The 19,534-nt window shown below is 42.8% G+C and overlaps 1 protein-coding gene across 1 annotated transcript; it reads right to left on the bottom strand.

Annotated features, from left to right (window-relative positions):
- Nucleotides 1-7,831: 7,831 nt before the first annotated feature.
- On the bottom strand, nucleotides 7,832-19,237 carry LOC147982522 (uncharacterized). Its single transcript, XM_087516326.1, has 6 exons — nucleotides 19,046-19,237; nucleotides 18,383-18,527; nucleotides 9,161-10,135; nucleotides 8,498-9,106; nucleotides 8,267-8,392; nucleotides 7,832-7,971 (listed from the first exon to the last, which is right to left on the bottom strand). Exons 1-6 carry the CDS (start codon nucleotides 19,235-19,237, stop codon nucleotides 7,832-7,834), a joined length of 2,187 nt encoding a protein of 728 aa, XP_087372452.1.
- Nucleotides 19,238-19,534: the final 297 nt, after the last annotated feature.

The raw sequence follows: 19,534 nt of genomic DNA, 5'->3' as shown, positions 1-19,534 counted from the left end.
GTAATGAATTAATTGATTAATTAGTTCGTTGTCTGTAATTATATAGTACTCGAGGTATACAACCTGATCGATAAGTCTTTGTGCTATTGGTTAACACCAAGTGGACCGGGCCACCTGGCTCGCCATTGACTTAAGAAGATAGGTTAATTATGGGTGATAATTAAGCTGGATCGGCCTTAAACTAGCGCCACTGGTCCTGCTGCACTGGCACTACTGGTACTGTAGCAACGGGGCAATGTGAGTACTAAATTGCCAGCTCGGCTCACAAGTTCTCCTAGCTTAACTCCTAGTTTTAATTTATGAAGATTGTATATATGCCCGTAAAGAACAGAAGGGTAATACAAGAATATACGCGTTACCATATGCCTGAGCGCCACCTTTGTGGTGACTAAAAGACCATAACCAACACTACTCAACGGAGCAGAGGCACCAAGATACCTCTCCTAGCTTCCAGCCATCGGAACGGCAAGCAGAGGGGAGACGAATGCACGAGCTGGTTGATGAAGCTTGGAGGGGAGGAGAACTTTGCCCTAGTCGCCCATGCATGAGGGAAAGGGAAAGTTGCAATCTTCTTCTTTACACCAACTATTTCTACAATATTTGGCTTTCAGAATAGCTCATGAAAATGCATTATTAAGTTTCGATTAATGGGGTTATATTGGTCAGGAGACATAGACGAGTAGATCATGAAAGAACAAGAACAAACAATGCCAGATAGTAAGGGTGAGAAAATAACTCAAACATCGACGACTTGTTGACACCTCATACATCATATAATTTTATATTAGTTCAAATCTAGCTACCAAATCTATTAATATCTATTACAGTATTACTCAGACTTGTGCATTGTAGATCATTCTATAAATATATTAATAGATACTAATTAACTTAAAGGGAACATGCATACACAAATATATAGACATGATTTAATAGAAAAGGGGGCAAAAATCATTTGATATGGATGTTGTTTTATCATATCTTGTACTTTCGTTGCATTTAGAATTAATTAATTTAAAAATAATAATTAAATACTTATTTTTTGAAATAACATAATTTACGGGACAAAATAGAATTCTATTTAAGGGTTGTTGTATTTGTTATAATATAGTTTTGAGTATAACAATAAATTTTACTTTAATATTACCAATACAACTATGTGGTTCATGTTGTCAAATAAGTGATAAAGAATACTCGGTATGAATGTAGAGATGAGGGTTGAAATGGATTAGAAAAGCTAGTTAGCATTTTAACTAAAAATAAGTTGTGAAACTAAAATGTTTTGTATAATTAGATGAGTGTCACATATAATAACTGTTTTACGGTGATTGGCGAGTTACGAGTTGTAATTTTGTGTAATTCTACTTTTAATTCTTTCTGGCCGTCAGATCTGAAAATTGTTTTAAAGACTATTCTTTAAATAAAGCATATAATGATAAATTGGTAATCCAATCGCTTTTTCCATTACTTACCCACGACACTTATCCTCGCTCGTCCCCAAATCCATTATCCGTCTGTAGCGGCCGTTCCAATCAAGGAATCCCGGCAGACCACCTGCGCGCCACCCTGTTCTTCCTCTCGCCGCCAGGTCTCCGGCCGGCCGCCGGGAACTACAAGCCATCCGTAGCGGAGCGTCGAGCCCGCCAAAGCCTTGTCTATCCCACCGCCCCTGCAGCGTGTCAACAACGTCAGGGACCAGTGTGTAGCAGATACCCACTACTCCTGCCTTCCTCCCTCGCCCTCGCACTGGCAATTACAGGTACTGCAGCAACTAGGCAATGTGAGTACTAAATTGACAGCTCCACTCACAAGTCCTCCTAACTTAGATCTTTGTTTTAATTTATGAAAATAGAACGGAAGGATAATACAAGAATATACGGTACTACTACTCTTCCTATCCTCCTACCACCGTTTGTCAAATCTTCTCCCTTAATTAATGAAAATGGTAATTTTTTTGACTTGGTGAAAATTAGCAATTTTACATAGATATTTGTTTTTGTGAAAAGACACTGATCTATTATAAAGTTCACCGAAATCACAAAGCATCTCAAACATAATAAAAAATTTATCGAGGTCCCTGGACTACGGAATGGCCATTGCCGCCATCAGAACGAGACATAGACGTGTCGTTGTATCCGCCCCCATACTGGAGCCGGCATGACCTTGTCAGTGATAGCCAAGAAGTCTTTGTGCATGTGCCCCTAAGAACCAGTGCCCTAGAGCTGCAAGCGTCGCAATTGATCCCTTGAATTGGTCTGAAGAGTCTGACACCAGATCTCACCATCGCGCATGTATGACGAGAAACCTTAACCTCGCCACCCCAAGGAGACGGAAGGAATCTACACCAGAGTTCCGCCAACTCTGTTCTAATAGACATATTCTAGGTCGGCCGAAGCCCAAAGACTAACTCAAATATGAATCGCCGCCATATCCATGAGCGCCGCCTCTGTGATGACTAAACGACGCTAACCTACACTACTCATCGGAGCAGAGGCGCCAGGATTCCCCTCCTAGCCTCCAGCCACCAGAACGGCATGCAGGGGGGAGGCGAATCTACAAGCTGGTTGATGAAGCTTGGAAGGGAGGAGGACTTTGCCCTAGGCTCCCATGCGTGTGTTTAACGTGATTTTGTACTAAAGCAGGAAAGTTGAATACTTTTTGTGGGTACACACAGGGAAGAATATATATGTTTGCTCGCAAACTTCTGCATGCATGCATTTAGCTGATCTCTTGAGTACGTATGTGGTGCATGGCAAAAATTGCTTACGTACTACATGCAGGCATCGGACCTACTAGAGCGGCAACTTGCACGTCTAGGAGCGCAATACATACCGGAGTACGCGGCGGCCGTCACGACTGGCATGTACAACTACGTACAAAATACCTGTGTATCGGCCGGCAAGCGCGCGAGTGTGCGTCAAAAAGATTAGTCAAAGGGATAAACATACGAAGAAGATCAACATGTTTCCATCCATATCACTTCCAAGAAAATCGGGAGGTTACGCCCGTCACTCACGGGCGTGGAAGGCTTCATCTCTTCCTAATAATAATAAAGCACGGATTGAGTGTCCGGATTCACCGTCGTGCCCTTTTTTCGGAAAAGTCCCCGTGGTTTTTGATAATGGAACCCGCCGTCCCTATTTAAGTGGATCTGGAAAACGATTATATTTTGCAAGTTAACCCCTGCCTTTTGTAAGGATTCCGCCCGTGCTCCTTTGTTCACCTTATCCAGTGCCAGAGGAGGTGGAAGGGGGAACAGCTCGCAGGAGGAGCTCGCCGGCGGCAATGCTTGCCCCGCGCGCGCGGGGTGCTCAACCGATGCGGTGGTGGCCATGGGCGCCGGTGGCTAGAGGAGGTACAAAGGAGAAGGGGCGCAAGAGGGAGAGAGATGGAAGGAAGGGAAGGGCCAGCGGGCGGGGCGAGCTGGTGCCCTGGCGGTGGTAGGTGCGTGCGCGTGTGTGTCGCGTGGCATGGAAGGAAGGGAAGGGCCGGTCGCCGGAGCGGGGGCGGCACGCCGCCATCGGCCTGTCTGTGGCGCACCGCTCCGGACATTGGTGGCTGCCGCCGCAGGGGATTGGCGCCCGCACGCGCACGCCGTGGGGCAGGCGACGAAGGGGGCAGGGGAGCAGGCCACATCGCGCTCGTGAAGGTCGACGGCGACGAAGTTGACGCCCGTGCCGCGGGGGAAGCGGATCTTGGCTGAGGAAGGGAGGGAGAGGAGCAGCGGTTGCACCCGGTCTGGCAGCGAGGAGAGCGCGAGGTCGGAGGCGCAGGAGCAGTGGAGGTCGCTCCCCGGATGGGTTCGATCTTTGGCTCTGCAGCTGTTAATTTGATATAGCCCGAAATTTAAGTATCAGCGATTGTCATACTTAGGTCTGCACATTTGATCCAGTTTCTGCATACTTAATCACCATGTTTTTATTTGAAAAATCTTGAGCTGGAATTCGTACTATTCAGTACTGATGTTTATAGGAGCCTAGCATTGCTGGGGCATAGGAAGGTCTAGCTTCACTCAGTGACGATCCTTTCCAGCTTCGGGTTCCTGCTTCAATGCTATGAAGCACTCTGAAAAACTTTGAGTTCTTTCTGGGACAAGTCGCTCTGTTTCTGACTCATGAATGCATAAATATTCCTTCTTAGTCATTAGATATTTCCACTCTAGATAATTTGGATGAAATATGAATTTCATGGTGTGATATTCCTATGATCTTGCTGAAGCTGACCAGTATAAAACTGGCTGATCATCATACCTGAAAGACAGTGTCATTGAGCTTCCTCTCATTGAACCATCTAAATTTGTTGTTGGTTTGTTTGGCGCTAAGTATTCTGAATCAAGGTTGACAACTTCATTTGGTAGTTTTCTGTATGTCAATTGAGTCACTGCTTCTGCATTATCTGTAAAAAATGCATATCAACTAGAACACAATTCTCATAGCTACATTGTCCAGGCTATTTGGGCCTAAATTAACCACATCATTTCTTGCTCATGATGTCACAGTGCCCAAATTAGTACACTCTCATAGGCAACTACATGGTTGCCAACCTCTCTACATGCCCATGCTCCTTTGGCGACTCCCAGTGTACTTCCTTCCCAGCATAGGCCAGAACATGGACAACCAAAACCATATCCAGTATTTTGGCTAGCCAATTTTTTTGTATCTTCTGGGTTGCGCTCAAATCAAACACAGCTAATATGCAACCGTGCAGATCAAGATTCTTTACCTACTATTAGCTAGGAGCATTGTGTATAAGCAAAAGGTTATGGGAGTTTCTTGGTATAACTCCTTGTCACAATGGTGTGGTTGCAAAGCTAATTCAGTATCATGTTATCTACTTAGCAGGCAACCATTTTTTTAGGGAAACTTAGCAGGCAACTTTACTCTGATTCTACAACCAATATTTGTTTCATTTTCCTTTTTAAGATCATTACTTTTTCATGCACTGCCTCTCCCCTGTCTATGCCAGAAGCAAGAATTTGTTTTATGCATTGTTTAGCATTTGCATTAATATTGTATTCCCCAGCGCCTTATGTATCCTGATTTTTGACATCGATTGCTGGTAAATCAAAACTGGTGTATAGATTGTTGCTTTGTCACTATGGCCACAAGGTTATGATTTGGTAAATTGAAATGTTATTCACATTGTCAATTGACTAATATGTGCTGCTTGTTACATTGCTGCAGAGAAACCAACAACAATGGTGATCCCTCCACCAGACAGAGCAGCTAGAATCGTCGGTTTTCTCAAGCCGTGCCTTTTGAGGATGCAATCTCGAACAAGTATGTGACCGCCCAGGTGATCCATACCCCAACAGCAATCGTCGCGTGTTCTGCGAGCTCACATGAGAAGCTGCTGAGACCGAACTTGGAGTCGACCCACGACGTCTCTGCCACCGCAAAGATTGGGAAGTTGCTGGGCAAGTGCCTGCTGCTCAAGGGGATACCTGCCGTGTCCATCCACATGAAGAGAGAGCTGAAGTACCATGGGAAAGTCAAGGCTGTTATAGATTCTGTCAGAGAAGCTGGTGTCAAGCTGTTGTGATGGTGAAAACATAGAGCTCGGCTTAGCATTTGCGTAGTCTTAGCTGTATTTCTGTTGTTTGGACTGATTCATAGCAACTTTTGTGTTTATGAATTCGACGCTAAACGAAGGTTGTCCAGTACCCCAGGGTCAATAAAAGGACTGTGTTGTAGGGAATCAGCCTAATAATATGGTGTAGCACCTGGATCAACAACCTGATAATGTGTTGTAGCACTTGGATCAACAGCCTGATAATCTGTTGTAGCACTTGCATTGGAGAATCTTCTTGATCATTCCTTTTCTCTTTGAGAACTGATTGTTGTTTTTCTGGCAAATTGTTTACTGTTAATGGATGATAAACCTTAAGATCGTGTTTCTTTTAGGAGATATACGTACATCTATATCTATATCGATATCTATATTGGTGATATGTCACATAAAATCATTAGTGCTTCTGTGCGGGCGGCCTGTTTTTAAATTTCGTTTTTATCTTTCTTTTTCTTTTCCGTGTTCATTGTTTTCTCCTTTAAATAATTTGGTACTTCAAAAAATTTCATGAATTAAAAAAGAGAATTTCTAAATAAAATGTTCAATAAATCATAAAATGTTAGTGGATTTAAAAAAGTTCATAATTGTTTTTACAATGTTTGCATATTCAAAAAATGTTCTCAATTTTGAAAACAAATGTTATCTGTGATGTAGCAAAATATTGTCATGGCCTTTGTTGACTATAATTTTTTTCTCCCGGTGCAACGCACGGGCCCTTTTGCTAGTCTCCTGCCTATAAATAGATGCTCAAGCAAATGCATCGAGGCAACGCACGGCCAGAGAGGGAAGGCGAATCCATGCAGCCATCCATCCATTACACGCAGCACCCCATCCATCCATAACTCACGCACCCGAGGCCGTACGGCGGCAGCCAACCCTGGCGGCAGCGCCAAGGAGGTGAAGACGTGCCCACGGCAGAAGCGTTCTGGAGATACGCTCGCCGGACAACCCTGTTCCGTGGCTGTGCGTGCCCTAAGGAGGAGAGACACCCAGGAGGAGACGCGCCCGTGCGGCAACGTCGATGGAGCTGGCATCTAGCCGGAGGAGACGTACATAAAAGACGCTGCTGCGGCAGCGTCGAGACCGATCAGACAGGAGTGACGGCGGCGCCCAGGATGACGACTTGAAGCTGCACAATCCTGGCCGGTGCGTCGGGACGACGCCCTCTTCTTGGTCTTCCTCCTATTATGTGTTGTTTCATTGCCATTGTTTTACTAGGGTTCATGCGAGACCTGAGGGCCGGCCAGACGCAGATACTTGGAGGCGGCCGCCGGGAGCGTAGCAGAGAAAGGTGGCGATCGGAACGAGAGACCCTGTCATGGACGATGACGTTGGCCGGTCGGAGCTCGCCGACGATGTAGCCCAACACTGGCTACATCCACACGCCACCATCCTCGTTGACAACGCCGACTCTCAACCTCTTGGCCGTGCCGGACGCTGATGACCCGGAGATCATCCACGACACAACCCACCACCGGCTACGTCTACGCTCCATCATCCCCGTCAAAGACGCCCAGCCCATGCATGTCTACGCCGGAGTTGTTGCACGCACGCGGCCACCTCACCAACATCATCCACGTGCGCCACCTTCTATCTTGTTGCAGCTGGAGCACGCCACGACGCCGCCGACCGTCGATGTCATCAAGCCGGTGCCATGTAGGTGGACGGCACGGTGGTCACCATCACCGCTCACGCCCCTTCATCATGATGGTGCTGCGGAAGACGACGACATCGAGCACGCCACGACGCCGCCCACCCTCGATGTCTGCAAGCCAGCGCCATGGAGGTCGATTGCACGGGGCTCAGACATCATGCAGCCCGTCGTCTACTTCGTCACGCCGGAGGGATGCCGCTCAAGATGGTGACCCAGAGCCCGTCGTCGCACACCGTTCATCAACTTCATCAAGCCAGCGTCGGGAACAACAACGACATGGAGCCACGACGGTGAGGAGAACACAACCCATGCAGCGGACATGCCCGCGGCAGCAGCAACACACACGCCCAGGAGCAGAGACCACGCCTCACATGCCAAGAGGGACCGGAGGGATCCAGGTGGAACGCAACCTAAGAGACGACGGCGCACCCGCGGCCACGTTATCGCAGACCGTGCACCATATGTGATGGCAGCGATGGCACACCAGGCGCCGGCCACGGCGGCGGCCTGCCCACGGCGAGCATGCAGGGGGCCAAGGAGATGAAGAAACGGGATCTGACTAAGCCCTGCTAACTAATTTTATTTGTTACTATGTTTTTCATCTATCAAGTGCTACACGAGAAGAACAACCAGGGAGAAGACCAAGAGAAGATGCGCCCCTGGCGACAGCATCGGCAAGATTGGGACCAAGATGGCAGCCAGCTGGGAGAGACGTGCCGACGGCGGCGGCGCGTACGGCGGCTCACTGGCGACTGTAAGTTTACATGTGAGAAGACCAGCGAGAGGACACGGCGGCAGGAGCGACACCCATCCAAGCTGGATGACCGCGATGGCAACACAAAGAGGCCGTTGCGTTTCAAGTCAAGCTACCTCTTTAGAGGGCTTGAAGACATCTTGAGATGCATGGCACATAAGAACCAGGGTCACACAAGATCCCAAGGCCACCGGCGAGGCACACAGACCGGTGACAACGACTACATAGAAACGAAGCTGATATTTCCACAGGGTCTTTGATGAACAGGTCATGAAGTTCAGGTTGCAACGCACAGATTGCGATGAGCGGGGTCACGGTGAACAGGTTCATCGGGAAGGAGACATAGGCGTACAGGTTTTGCACCACGCTCTTGGAGCAGTGGCGGTGCCAGGATTCAAACCTTGTGATGTCAAGCTTTACTAATAATTTTTTTACAAACAATTTTAAAAAAACCAGAAAGATCATACTTTATTACAAAAGTACAAAACATATTTATGGCAGCAGCTCTCCGCGATCATGCATACTTTGATATGTATGCATAATAGCATCAGTACTAATAGACTGGAATACATCGGTTTCAACATAAGTAATGAGACAATGATACAAGAAGTCATCGCCTATTCTATCACGCAAATCAGACTTGATATATTTCATTGCAGAAAATGCTCTCTCAACTGTTGCCATTGCAACTGGCAAAATCAATGCTAGCTTCACCAAAAGAAACACTAGAGGAAAACTAGCATACTTCTTTGTTTCAACTAGTTTTCTGCAAAAATCACTAACCCCTTTTAAATTGGAGAGTCTTGTATCATCACGAACATTTTCAAGGAAGTTGTCAAGTTGGACGCTAAGATCTTCAATCTTGCTTTCACTTTCAAAATCATCAGGATACAAACGAGCCGTTGCTAATACTTTGTCCTTATCAAAGTTAGAGAACGAATCAGAAGGATCCAAACAAGCCATGCCAAGAAGCAATGTTGTGCTGCTCTCACTAAAGCGGTCATCAAGGTCTACACGTAATAGATCGATAACATCATACATTACACTTTGGTAGTAATCCTTATTCGATATGCCATCAATCTGAGCTTTATGCTTTGATTTTGATCCTCGAGGAATATGCATATCATTCATATCTGGAAGTTCAATATCATGTTCAAGGCAAAAATGAGTAATCTTTGTAAACATACCTTCCCAACCTTGGTTTCTCATTTCCTGTAGCCTTCTTTTTGTTTTACAAAGATATGACACATCATTCACAATATCTTGATCCTTCCTTTGCAAAGCTAGATTCAAATCATTAGTAATCCCGAGTAAAACCTTCATCAAGTGCATCATGAAAACAAAGTCAAATGTTTGAATAGCATCAAGGACTCCTTTTACTTTAAGCCTATCTAGAGCTTTGCTGGCATTTTGTGCATTATCATCAACAACTTCAATTACAGAGGGGAACATAACAATCATATTCAGTAGAGAATTGAAATGAGAACGCCAACGAGTATCACCGGCTCTTTTAAGTCCAAGTTCTTGATTCAAACCTCTCCCAGTTTCAAGTTCACCATTTTGTAGTGCATTATGAACTCTTTTTGCTTGCTTTTCTCTAAGCATATCCCTGTTCTTAAAAGAATTTCCCACAGTGGACAGAACAACGCTCATCCACTCAAAAAGCCATACCACATCTTCATGGTTTTTTGCAACTGCAACTAGTGTGAACTGAAGTTGATGAGCAAAACAGTGGATGCTGTGAGCTGACCTGGAATCTTCCATTACTAATGTTTTCAAACCATTCAAGTGTCCTTGCATATTACTAGCTCCATCATATCCTTGGCCACGAATCCAAGAAGGGCTAAGGTTATGATGTTTAAGCACGGCATAAATAGCTTCCTGAAGAGCAAGAGAAGTTGTTTGAGTAACATGAGAAAGTCCAATAACACGCTCCACTGAAAACCCCCTTTTATCAACATATCTTATAGCAAGAGCCATTTGTTCCTTGTGCGATACATCACGAGATCCATCAACTAGTATAGCAAAGTATTCATCTCCAAGATCATCTATGATTGCCTTTACTGTTTCTATAGCACAAGCTTCCACAATATCTTTCTGGATTGTAGAAGAAACCAACTTTAAATTCTTAGGAGCATTCTTCAAAGCAACAGCAGCCACATCTGGACAACATGCAACATACCACTCATAAAAAGTTAGGAAATTACCCTTCCTCAAAGAAGTCTCACTTTCATCGTGACCTCAAAACGGCAAGCCCAGAATAAGAAGCAACCTTGCAATATCTATTGATGCAATTAACCGAGTTTTGTACTCTATCTTGGATTTTTTTTTTGTTTGCTTGCGTACATTAGCTGCAATTGATTGATTCTGGTTCATAAGGTCATCACGTCGCTTCATATTCTGATTATGAGTACTCGAAGGACCGCCAACGTGGACATCCAATCTCTTTAGGTTATTCCAATTTCTCCAGCCCTTAGATGAAAATACATCTCCACCACCTCGTCCTATACTTTCATTTTGAAACAAGTAGCAGACAAGACAAAATGCAGCATCTTCCTTTATACTATACTCCAACCAAGGCTTGTATGTCTTGAACCATTCTTTGTTAAAACGACGTTGAATTCCACTGAAATCAGTTTGACGGAAAACATGTCCATCAGGTTGGCATGGGCCCCTTAGGAGGTAAGCTCTTCGCACATCATCACGAACTTTGGCAGTTTTGTATTGGGAAATTGGCTTACGGCCGGTCTGCAGGATCCGGCGGAAGATTGGATATATAAACATGTTCTTCTTCTTCTTCTTCAGTTGAGTGTGGTCTTGCATTGCTGTTAATTAGTACCCGTTCCAAAGCAGCTCTAGCATCAATAGGTGTTTGTTCTTTTTCATTTTCCAGTGGTTGCCTTGAAGAATTTGCTACATCTGATTCAGACCGCCACTTTTTTATGAATTTATCCATTTACTGACCTGACAACCTGACAAAAAAATGATAGTGCTATGAAAAATGAGATCCAATTATTATTTTTCTGGAAGTTTTGCTTTCATCTGTTCTGGATTTAACAAGATCCATTTTTCTTAATGAAGATTGAAGAGCAATCTAGAATATCATAGTTCCTACACAGCTCGTAAAAGATAATAATTAGAAGAGAAAAAAAACTTACAAACTGGAGGGGTTCTCGTTCTGGTGTTGGATGTGATGCCAATCACAATCAGTACAGGTATAGCGACGGACGCCGGCGTCGACGGGAACGGTGTGTCACTCGCTCCTCACGGCTAAGATCGCTGAAGCCTGATGGAGAGCATGACGATTGGCGAAGCTGCGGCGGCCGGCGGCTGTGCACGGACAAAGGTCATGGAGGCTGTGGAGGACCGAAGGAGGAGATGGAATCAAAGTCGAACCGTCAAAGAGAAGATCACGGGATCCAGCCCAGGCTTACACGTTCGCAACCACAGGCACTAATGCAATCGGGCCGTCCAAAGCTCCCATTGATTTTTTTTAGCCCAGTCAAATGTCACACAAAGCTAATACGGCTGGGCCTTTATGTAGTCATATATTACCTGGGGGTAGTTAACTTACCGATTTCCTGTGTAGTCGCTTGACTACATGGCCACAACGTGGCTTCGCCTCTTATTGTCTACACGCTATAGCGTGCTATTAGCAAAGCTATAGAGTTTTATTTTTGTCAGTGTTATATTCCCGTATACTGAAACCAAAGGATAATACAAAAATATAGGCTACTACATAGTTTATGAAATGTTCACATCCCAAAAATATGTATACCAGACGCGGAGACTAACACTGAGAACAAAGAGAAAAATAGGACTCTGAATGCAAGCCACAATCAATTAGTACTCTACCACCTCAGTCCAGAAGGACAACACTTGTCCAATTCTACGCACTAGGCTTACTAATTCATTCCTAGTGGCAGTATATATATGTACGCTATGCACCTCACGAGATCTAAATGTTGTGCTTCTGAATTAATCTTGTTTTTACATTTGGTTTCGTTTCAGTGAAATTGATCCCTAATTATCTTTTTTTGCGCATCAATCCATGATGATAGAAAAAGAAATATTTTTTTATCAGGCCAGCTAGAAAGATATGTTGGCAGCTGGCATATATATGTTCTTTTTCTTCCGAAGAGCAACTGGAATGTTAGATATGAACAATAGCAGACAGGTATAGCGTACATCAGCGGCGAAGCTATGTTGAGAGGGCTTAGATTAGAATCGTGCACAATAGCACACAGAGCCAAACACTACACTAATGATTTGTGTTTATCCCCCAGTGATTTTCGGCTAGCTCCACCAGTGGTGCAATATACCTTCAGAGCGGTACATTCTTACATACCCAAAACTAATGGAGAATCAAAGAGAAGCAGCACATGATTAATTGATTATATTTTGCGGGTGGGTAATGTCGGCACCCACACTTCCACTGGTGCAGATAGAGAGGGTGAACCACTAGGCACTAGAAAATGTGGCAGATGGGCAGATATATACGTTCCAGGCCCTGCCTGTCTGGAATCTATGCCCAGCTCTAGACACAATGATAAGAACTAGTACCCCCAATCAGTTCAAGATGCCAAACAAGCAAGCCCACGTTTCTCAACCAGAAAAAGAGAGAAACTATATGCATAGAGCCTGCTTCAATGTAGATCAAACTGTAGCCAGGTCCAATTGCCACTTGTCATTTGCTGTACGTGTGGCTGTAGCCACTGCACCCGCATCCATCCGCATGCCAGTTCGATTGATCTCCGCTAGCCAACAACATCACATTTGATCCACTTATTTGACCGGTTAGGCTTACTAATATGCCTGACATATCAGTTAGTGCAGACTGCAGACTAATTAACAACCAGTGGGCCGATTACCTGCCTCGCCATTGACTTACTTAAAAGCTTAGTGATAATCAAGCTCGATCTGCCTTAAACTAGTGCTAATGGTACTGCTGCAAACAGGGCAATGAAAGTATTAAAAGGCCAGCTCGACTGACATGGCCTAGCTTGCTAGATCCTGATCTTAATTACTTTAGGATTACCCACACGCGCCCGTGCGTGTAGAACGAAGGGATAATACAAGAATATACTTGTACAGTCGTTCGTCAAAAGTTCACACCCGAAAGCTATGCTAGATCATTGCAGACACTGACAATGACAGGAAACAATATAGGAGTATAGGACTGGATCGATGTAGATGTAAAGCCAATAATAATTCCCTGCAAAAAAAGGCCAATAATAATTACTCCCTCCTTCCCATAATGTATGACACTACTTACATTACGGAACGGAGGGAGTAATTAGTATCACAGTCCAGACCCGGGCAAAGTGGCACAGATTAGCCAGGTAGTATCTTCTTCTCTTCTTCTGAAAGAGCAACTGGAATGTTACGTAAAGATCCATGTGCACAATAACAGAGCCAATAGGCATGCGGCACCCGCACTTGCACTAGTCCAGATAGACAAGCTGAACCCACTAGGCACTACAAAATGCATGCCAGATTCCAATAGATAAGGCTGATGATGCAGCAACAAAGCAATGCCCATTCCATGAACTGCCTGTCTGGAATCTCTGATCTGTTCTGGACGCAATGATAACAACTATCTGTCGATCGGTTGAAGATGCCAACAAGCAAGCCCATGTTTCTCAGAAAAAGAGAGGAATATTATGGATGGAGCCTGCTTCAATGTAGATCAAACTGTACTTTGGATCCATCATTCCATTGTGTAGCCAGTTGGGGACACATACAGACAGCGAGTGCTCCTGCAAGGACCACGCACCATGTGATGTGAGCCCGGCCTTGCACTTGTTTGTGATCATTCAGCTCCATGTGCCAGCAAACCAACCGATCCGAAACTAGAACAGATGATGGCAGACTGGAACATTATCAATCCCATCTCACCTTAAGCACACATCTACAGATGTCCACTCACACTCACGTGCAGCGAGACACTAACTGACAAGACGAAAAAGGGGTTAAAATGAAGAGGATGTATTATCAGTTTAACTAGTGTGTCTTCCCAAATTAAGCTACTACTCAAAAGCAATGGTTTTCTCAAGGATCAGCCAGTTGGGCTGACATTTTAACCTTTTTGCTGCTTTCATGGACATAAAAAGATACATTTCAGTAACAAATAGTAACACTTTGCAAGGGTTTTCATTTTTTACATAGCCACTTTGCAAGTTTGCATGCGTCAGCTTTTTTGAGGTTTATGCAGGCGTCTGCACGAGTCCGCGAATAACTCGCCCGCAAAGACGGTCCTCCTGATGGAATAAGTGAACTGAGCAGCCGAGTGGCCCATATATCTTGGGGGCTCCTCGACCTACGTGCCAAAAAACAGGGAAGCACGCACACCCCGTCCCCCGCGCGCCATCATGAGACCGCAAATGTGCGGGGCGGGAAGACCCTTTCTTTCTTTAAGTATTCTTTCATCTGTTTTCAGTTTTTATTTTTTTAAATAAACAGGATTTCAAAACAGTTGTGAGTTGTAAAAAAATAATCATGAATTCAATTTTTTAATGATTTTAAAACATGTTAGAGAAATGATAATGGCAACGGATTAAAAAAATTCATGATTTCAAAAAAAATGTTGGTCTATTCAAAAAATGTGCACAATTTTTCTTAAAAGATAATAATGAATTTTTAGGAATTATCAAAATATTAAATAAAGTACGCGATTTCAACAAAATATCCATGGAACTCATTAAAATGTGCAAGATGTTTTTATCACAAATTTACAAAAAATACTCAAGATTTAAAAATTATTCACGATTTTGCAAGTAATGTCCGTGAATTTAAAATATGTACATAATTCCAATAAACTTTTCATGAATTTGAATTTTTTTAGTGATTTCAAAAACAGTTCAAGTTAAAAAATCCCAAACTTAATTTTTCTTTACAATTTAAAAATGTTCGTGAATCAAATAATGTTCATGTTATACATAAATTATCACGTATTTGACAAAGATGTTCATGAATTAATAAAAATGTCCGCAATTTGAAAAAATATAGAACATTTTTTAATTCTATGAAAACATTTAAATTCAAAAAGGTTGTAACTTCAATTTGATAAATATTCATCCGATACGAAAAAATGGTTCCCCAATTTCGGAAAATTTTCACGAAATTTCGAAAGAAAAAGACCAAAAAGAAGAACAAAACATAAAAAACGATATTAAAAAGATAACGGAAAAAAGAAAAGTTGAAAATAAGAGAAATAAATAACATTAAGAAATAAATTTCGGTTTGGGAAGGATTTAGAATATTCTCCAAACCGGATATGAGCTAGTAGACCGGCCCAACATGTATGGACGGGGTGCCGAGGGCAAGGGGTATGCGCGTGAAATTGGAGACATCAATTATATTACTGTATATAGCAAAAGGGCCTGTGCGTTGTAACGGGAGAAAAAAAATCATAATCTCCAATGGCTATGAGTCACACTTCGCTGCATCACCGACAGACTCTATCACTCTCAATTTCGTGAAATCGTGAACATCTTTTTAAATTCGTGAACATTTTCAAGTTCATTAACACTCTTACAAATTTTCGAACATTTCTAAAATCAATGACATTTTTTGATTTCACTAATAATGTATACTATTTGCAAACATTTTAAAAAAACTGTGAACATGTTTTTGATAATTTTTAGAATCAGCGAATATTTACAGAATGGACGAACGTAGTTATGCAAATAGATGGAAGAATTTTCGAAATCCATGATTTTTTTTACTTAACGAACATTTTTGGAAATGCATGGTCATTTATTAAATCAGCGAATATTTTATGAACGAATACATTTTTGCCCAAACATTTATTTTCAAAAATCATGGAGTTTTGTTTTAATAAACAATTTTTTTATAAATAAGGAGGATTTTTTTATCCACAAAATTTTTATGATTTATTTCAAAAGTCATATTTGTTTTATTTTGCGAAAAAAATTAAATCCCTAATAATTTAAGTAGAAAAATCGAAAACAGAAAAGAAAACCAAAATACAACACAAATTTGAAGAATAGGCTGGCCCAAACGGGCACGCTTCATCGTCTCCCAGCTGCGGAGCACGGACAATATTGTTGGTGCCCACTGCATGGGCCGGCCCAGGCGGGGGACTCCCCTGTGTGATATTTTGCAACTTTAAGGGCAATTTCCGTGTCGAACCGCAAGTAGCAAAAGGCATCATGCGTTGCAATGAGAGAAAAAAAATCATAATATCCAATGGCCATCATAACATTTTGCTGCATCACCGAGATACTCTATTACTCTGAATTTCGTAAAATAATGATTTTTTAAAACTCATGAACATATTTGAAATAATTAACATTTTTTAAATTCATGAACACTTTTACAAATTGTCAATAATTTTCTAAAATCAAGAACATTTTGAATTCATGAACACTTTTTACGGCGAACATTTCTAGAATGGACAGACAATGTTTTGGAAATTTTTGGAACAATTTTTGAATACACTAACATTTTTTGATTTACCGAATATTGTTTTAATTTAGCAAACATTTTTCTAAATGTATAATCAATTTTTGACTTAGCAAATAGTTTTTGAATTTTTAGGTCATTTTTTCATTCTTGAAGGTGTTCTGAATTGGCATAAACTTTCAATTTCATTTACATTTTTTTAGTACAAGAACGTTTTAGGACATCATGAACATTTTTTCATTTCTCTATTATTCGTTTTCAAAGTTTTGAACATTTTTTTAGTACAAACATTTGTTTCATTAAATCATGTACATGTTTTGAATCGAAAAATATTGTATGATTTATTAAAAAAATTATTTCCAAATTCTTATTTTATTAGTTTTCAGAACAGTTTTTAAGTCCCACATTAAAAGCAGGAAAACCAAAAAACAGAAAAGAAAAATAAAAAATAAAAAATAAAAAACGAAATTCAGAAAACAGGCCGCCCGGACATGGGCTGGGCCAAGCGGGCGCGTCGTGTCTTCTCCCGCGTGCACAACGCAGTATAACAGGTCCCTACTGCAAGGGCCGGCCCAGGCGGGCGAATCCCCTGTGTGAAACATTATATATCATTTATAAATGGCATTGATGGGTAATATTTTGCAACTTTTGGGTCAATTTACATGACGTCCCGGAAAAGCAGTAGCCTCTTTATCATTGGGTATAGAGGTTAGATATACTGGGCATGTCCTAGAAGTCTATTTAGTTCTCGCTACGGCAGTTAAAGACAAAATGGTAAATCATGCCAGTTGCATCGACTGAAAACGTATGGGCTCTTTCACAATTATTTTTCTATGATTTGTTACCGGGTTTTGTTCATTTTTTAGTTTTTTTTATCATTCTATGTATTTTCTTGCTGCGTATAAATTTTTAATTATTTTTATATACATTTTTAAACTCATAATTTTTTGAAAAGTCAAGAAATTCTTCAGATTCATGAACTTTATGAAATCTCGTGAAGTTTTCAAAATTCGTTAACTTTTTCCCACATTCATGAACTTTGTATTTGTTTTCAAATGCATGACCTTTTTCCAATTTTTGTAATTTTTCTGAATTCCTGCACCTTCCAAATCCATGCAATTTTCTCCAATTCATGAGTATTTTTCAACTTCGCGAGCATTTTTATATTTTGGTGAACTTTTATGGTAAAATCATTATTGTTTTCAAATTTAGGGACATATTTCAAATAAAATTTCGTTTAAATTTCTGTTTTTTCAAAACTGCAAAAGTTTATTGAAATCCATTAACTTTTAATGAATCTGTGAAAATTGTCAAATCTATGAACTTTTTTCAAATTCCTGAAGTTATTCACAAACTTTTTCAAATCCCATGAAGTTCTTTGAACCCATGAACTTTTCTCAAATTTATGAACTTTTTCAAATCCCGAAGTATTTTTCAAATTCCTGAACTTTTTTTCACATTCATTATCTTTTTTTTTGAATCCGTGATTTCTTTCCAATAATTTACAAGGCACCCATGAGCTTTTTCCAATTCTACGAAAACATAACTCGGATGCGTGAACTTTTTTCAAATTCCATGAACCTTCTGCAAATTGGCGATTTTTTTTAAGTTTGTGAACATAATGATAGCACTCTGCCGAAGCTATTTCTCGGCTGCAGCCAGACGTAAGTATCTCTTGCCTCTGTAGCAACGTTACTGGCCCAGCCAGGTACTGTAGCTGTCACATAAGTTACTTTTCCCTACGGTTTTCTTTATAGGTTACTCACTGTTTTGCATTAGTTTAATATGTTTTACTTTTCCCTACGGTTTTCTTTTCCCGCCAGATGTTCCGCAGAGTAGCTGTGGGAGTCCGTCCCGCGGCCGCACCCCGCCGCCGCCAGATCCGTGCGGCCTTGGACAGATCCCCACCCGCATGCCTCCGCCACGCACCAGTGCGCCTAGCCTTGCCCATCTGCAGCATCTCACGCGCACACTTCGCTTACAGTCGGACCAGGGCGCCAGATCTGCGCGGCACGTGATCACTACGAGCACCCTGGCTGGACCCGCGCCCTCGTGCACCATGGCGGCCAGCTGCGCCGCTCTGCACGCCCTCACTACACACCCGCGCCCGTACTCGACTGAGCCGCGCTGTATCAGACACACAATTCACAGGGCAGAAGAAAGGCCTCGCTGGCACCGCCGCCATGCGGGCTTCGCCCGGCGGTGATGGGGGAGGAGGGCCAGTGGGTTGTGGAGCTTTGTCGTTCGCAAGGTTGGCTCCTGGGCTGCCCACACGGGGAGCGACACGGGAGAGAACAGAGGATCTAGCCTTGTACTCTTGTGTGTGTTTTTTTTTTTTTGATATGAAACACCATGCATTCCATTAGCTAGTGCGCACGGCTAAATCACCGGCGACAGCACCGATTACATCAAGGGGCAGGTCCGTAAGCCACACATGCTCACCTTCCGTCCGCATACTCGTACCAAGACTAGCCAACATATGAGCTGGTACATTACATTCGCGTGGGTTAAAAACGACCTTGTATTCAATGAATTCTAACCTCAAAAGGTACTTTGCCTCCCGGAACATATTACCCAGCTTTGCACGGTCAGCAGCATCAGTCTATTGCCTGCTTCAAAAGGAGACAATCGGTCATAAAAATTACCCGGCCCATGCCAAAGCCCTCTGCAAGATTAATGGCCTTCAGGAGGGCTGCCGCCTCTGCTTGTAGTACTTCAGCAACGCAAGGCAGGTACCCCGCAGCAGCGAACAACACATCACCAGCTTCATCCCTTGCGATACAGCCCCAGCTACCAATACCGTTTGTATTCAAAAAGGAGGCGTCCAGGTTCACCATCACCCAGTCTCGAGGCGGAGGCAGCCAAAAATTCCCACGGCTTGGGCTTACTCTGGTTGGTTTGATATTAAACTGTAACCACTCCTCAACCAAGCTATAGATTTGACTGACAAGGGTCAGTGTTTGCAGCCGGGATTCCCCATGTCTGAACCTATTCCGTTCCGTCCACCAACGCCACAAGAGGCAAATGACAAGCAGTTTTTTGCGGCCACTCATCGCCATGATTTTCTCAAGCACCTCCAGGGCCGTGGATGCTTCCATCAGCGCCATTCTTTCTTCTTCCAGTTCCGCTTGTCG

This window comes from Triticum urartu, chromosome 3A (assembly GCF_056163025.1).
Source record: "Triticum urartu cultivar PI428250 chromosome 3A, HENAU_Tu73, whole genome shotgun sequence".
In the NCBI taxonomy this organism is placed as follows: Eukaryota; Viridiplantae; Streptophyta; class Magnoliopsida; order Poales; family Poaceae; genus Triticum; species Triticum urartu.
Note: the sequence above shows the minus strand (reverse complement) of the source record. Positions and strands in the feature narration are given on the sequence as shown.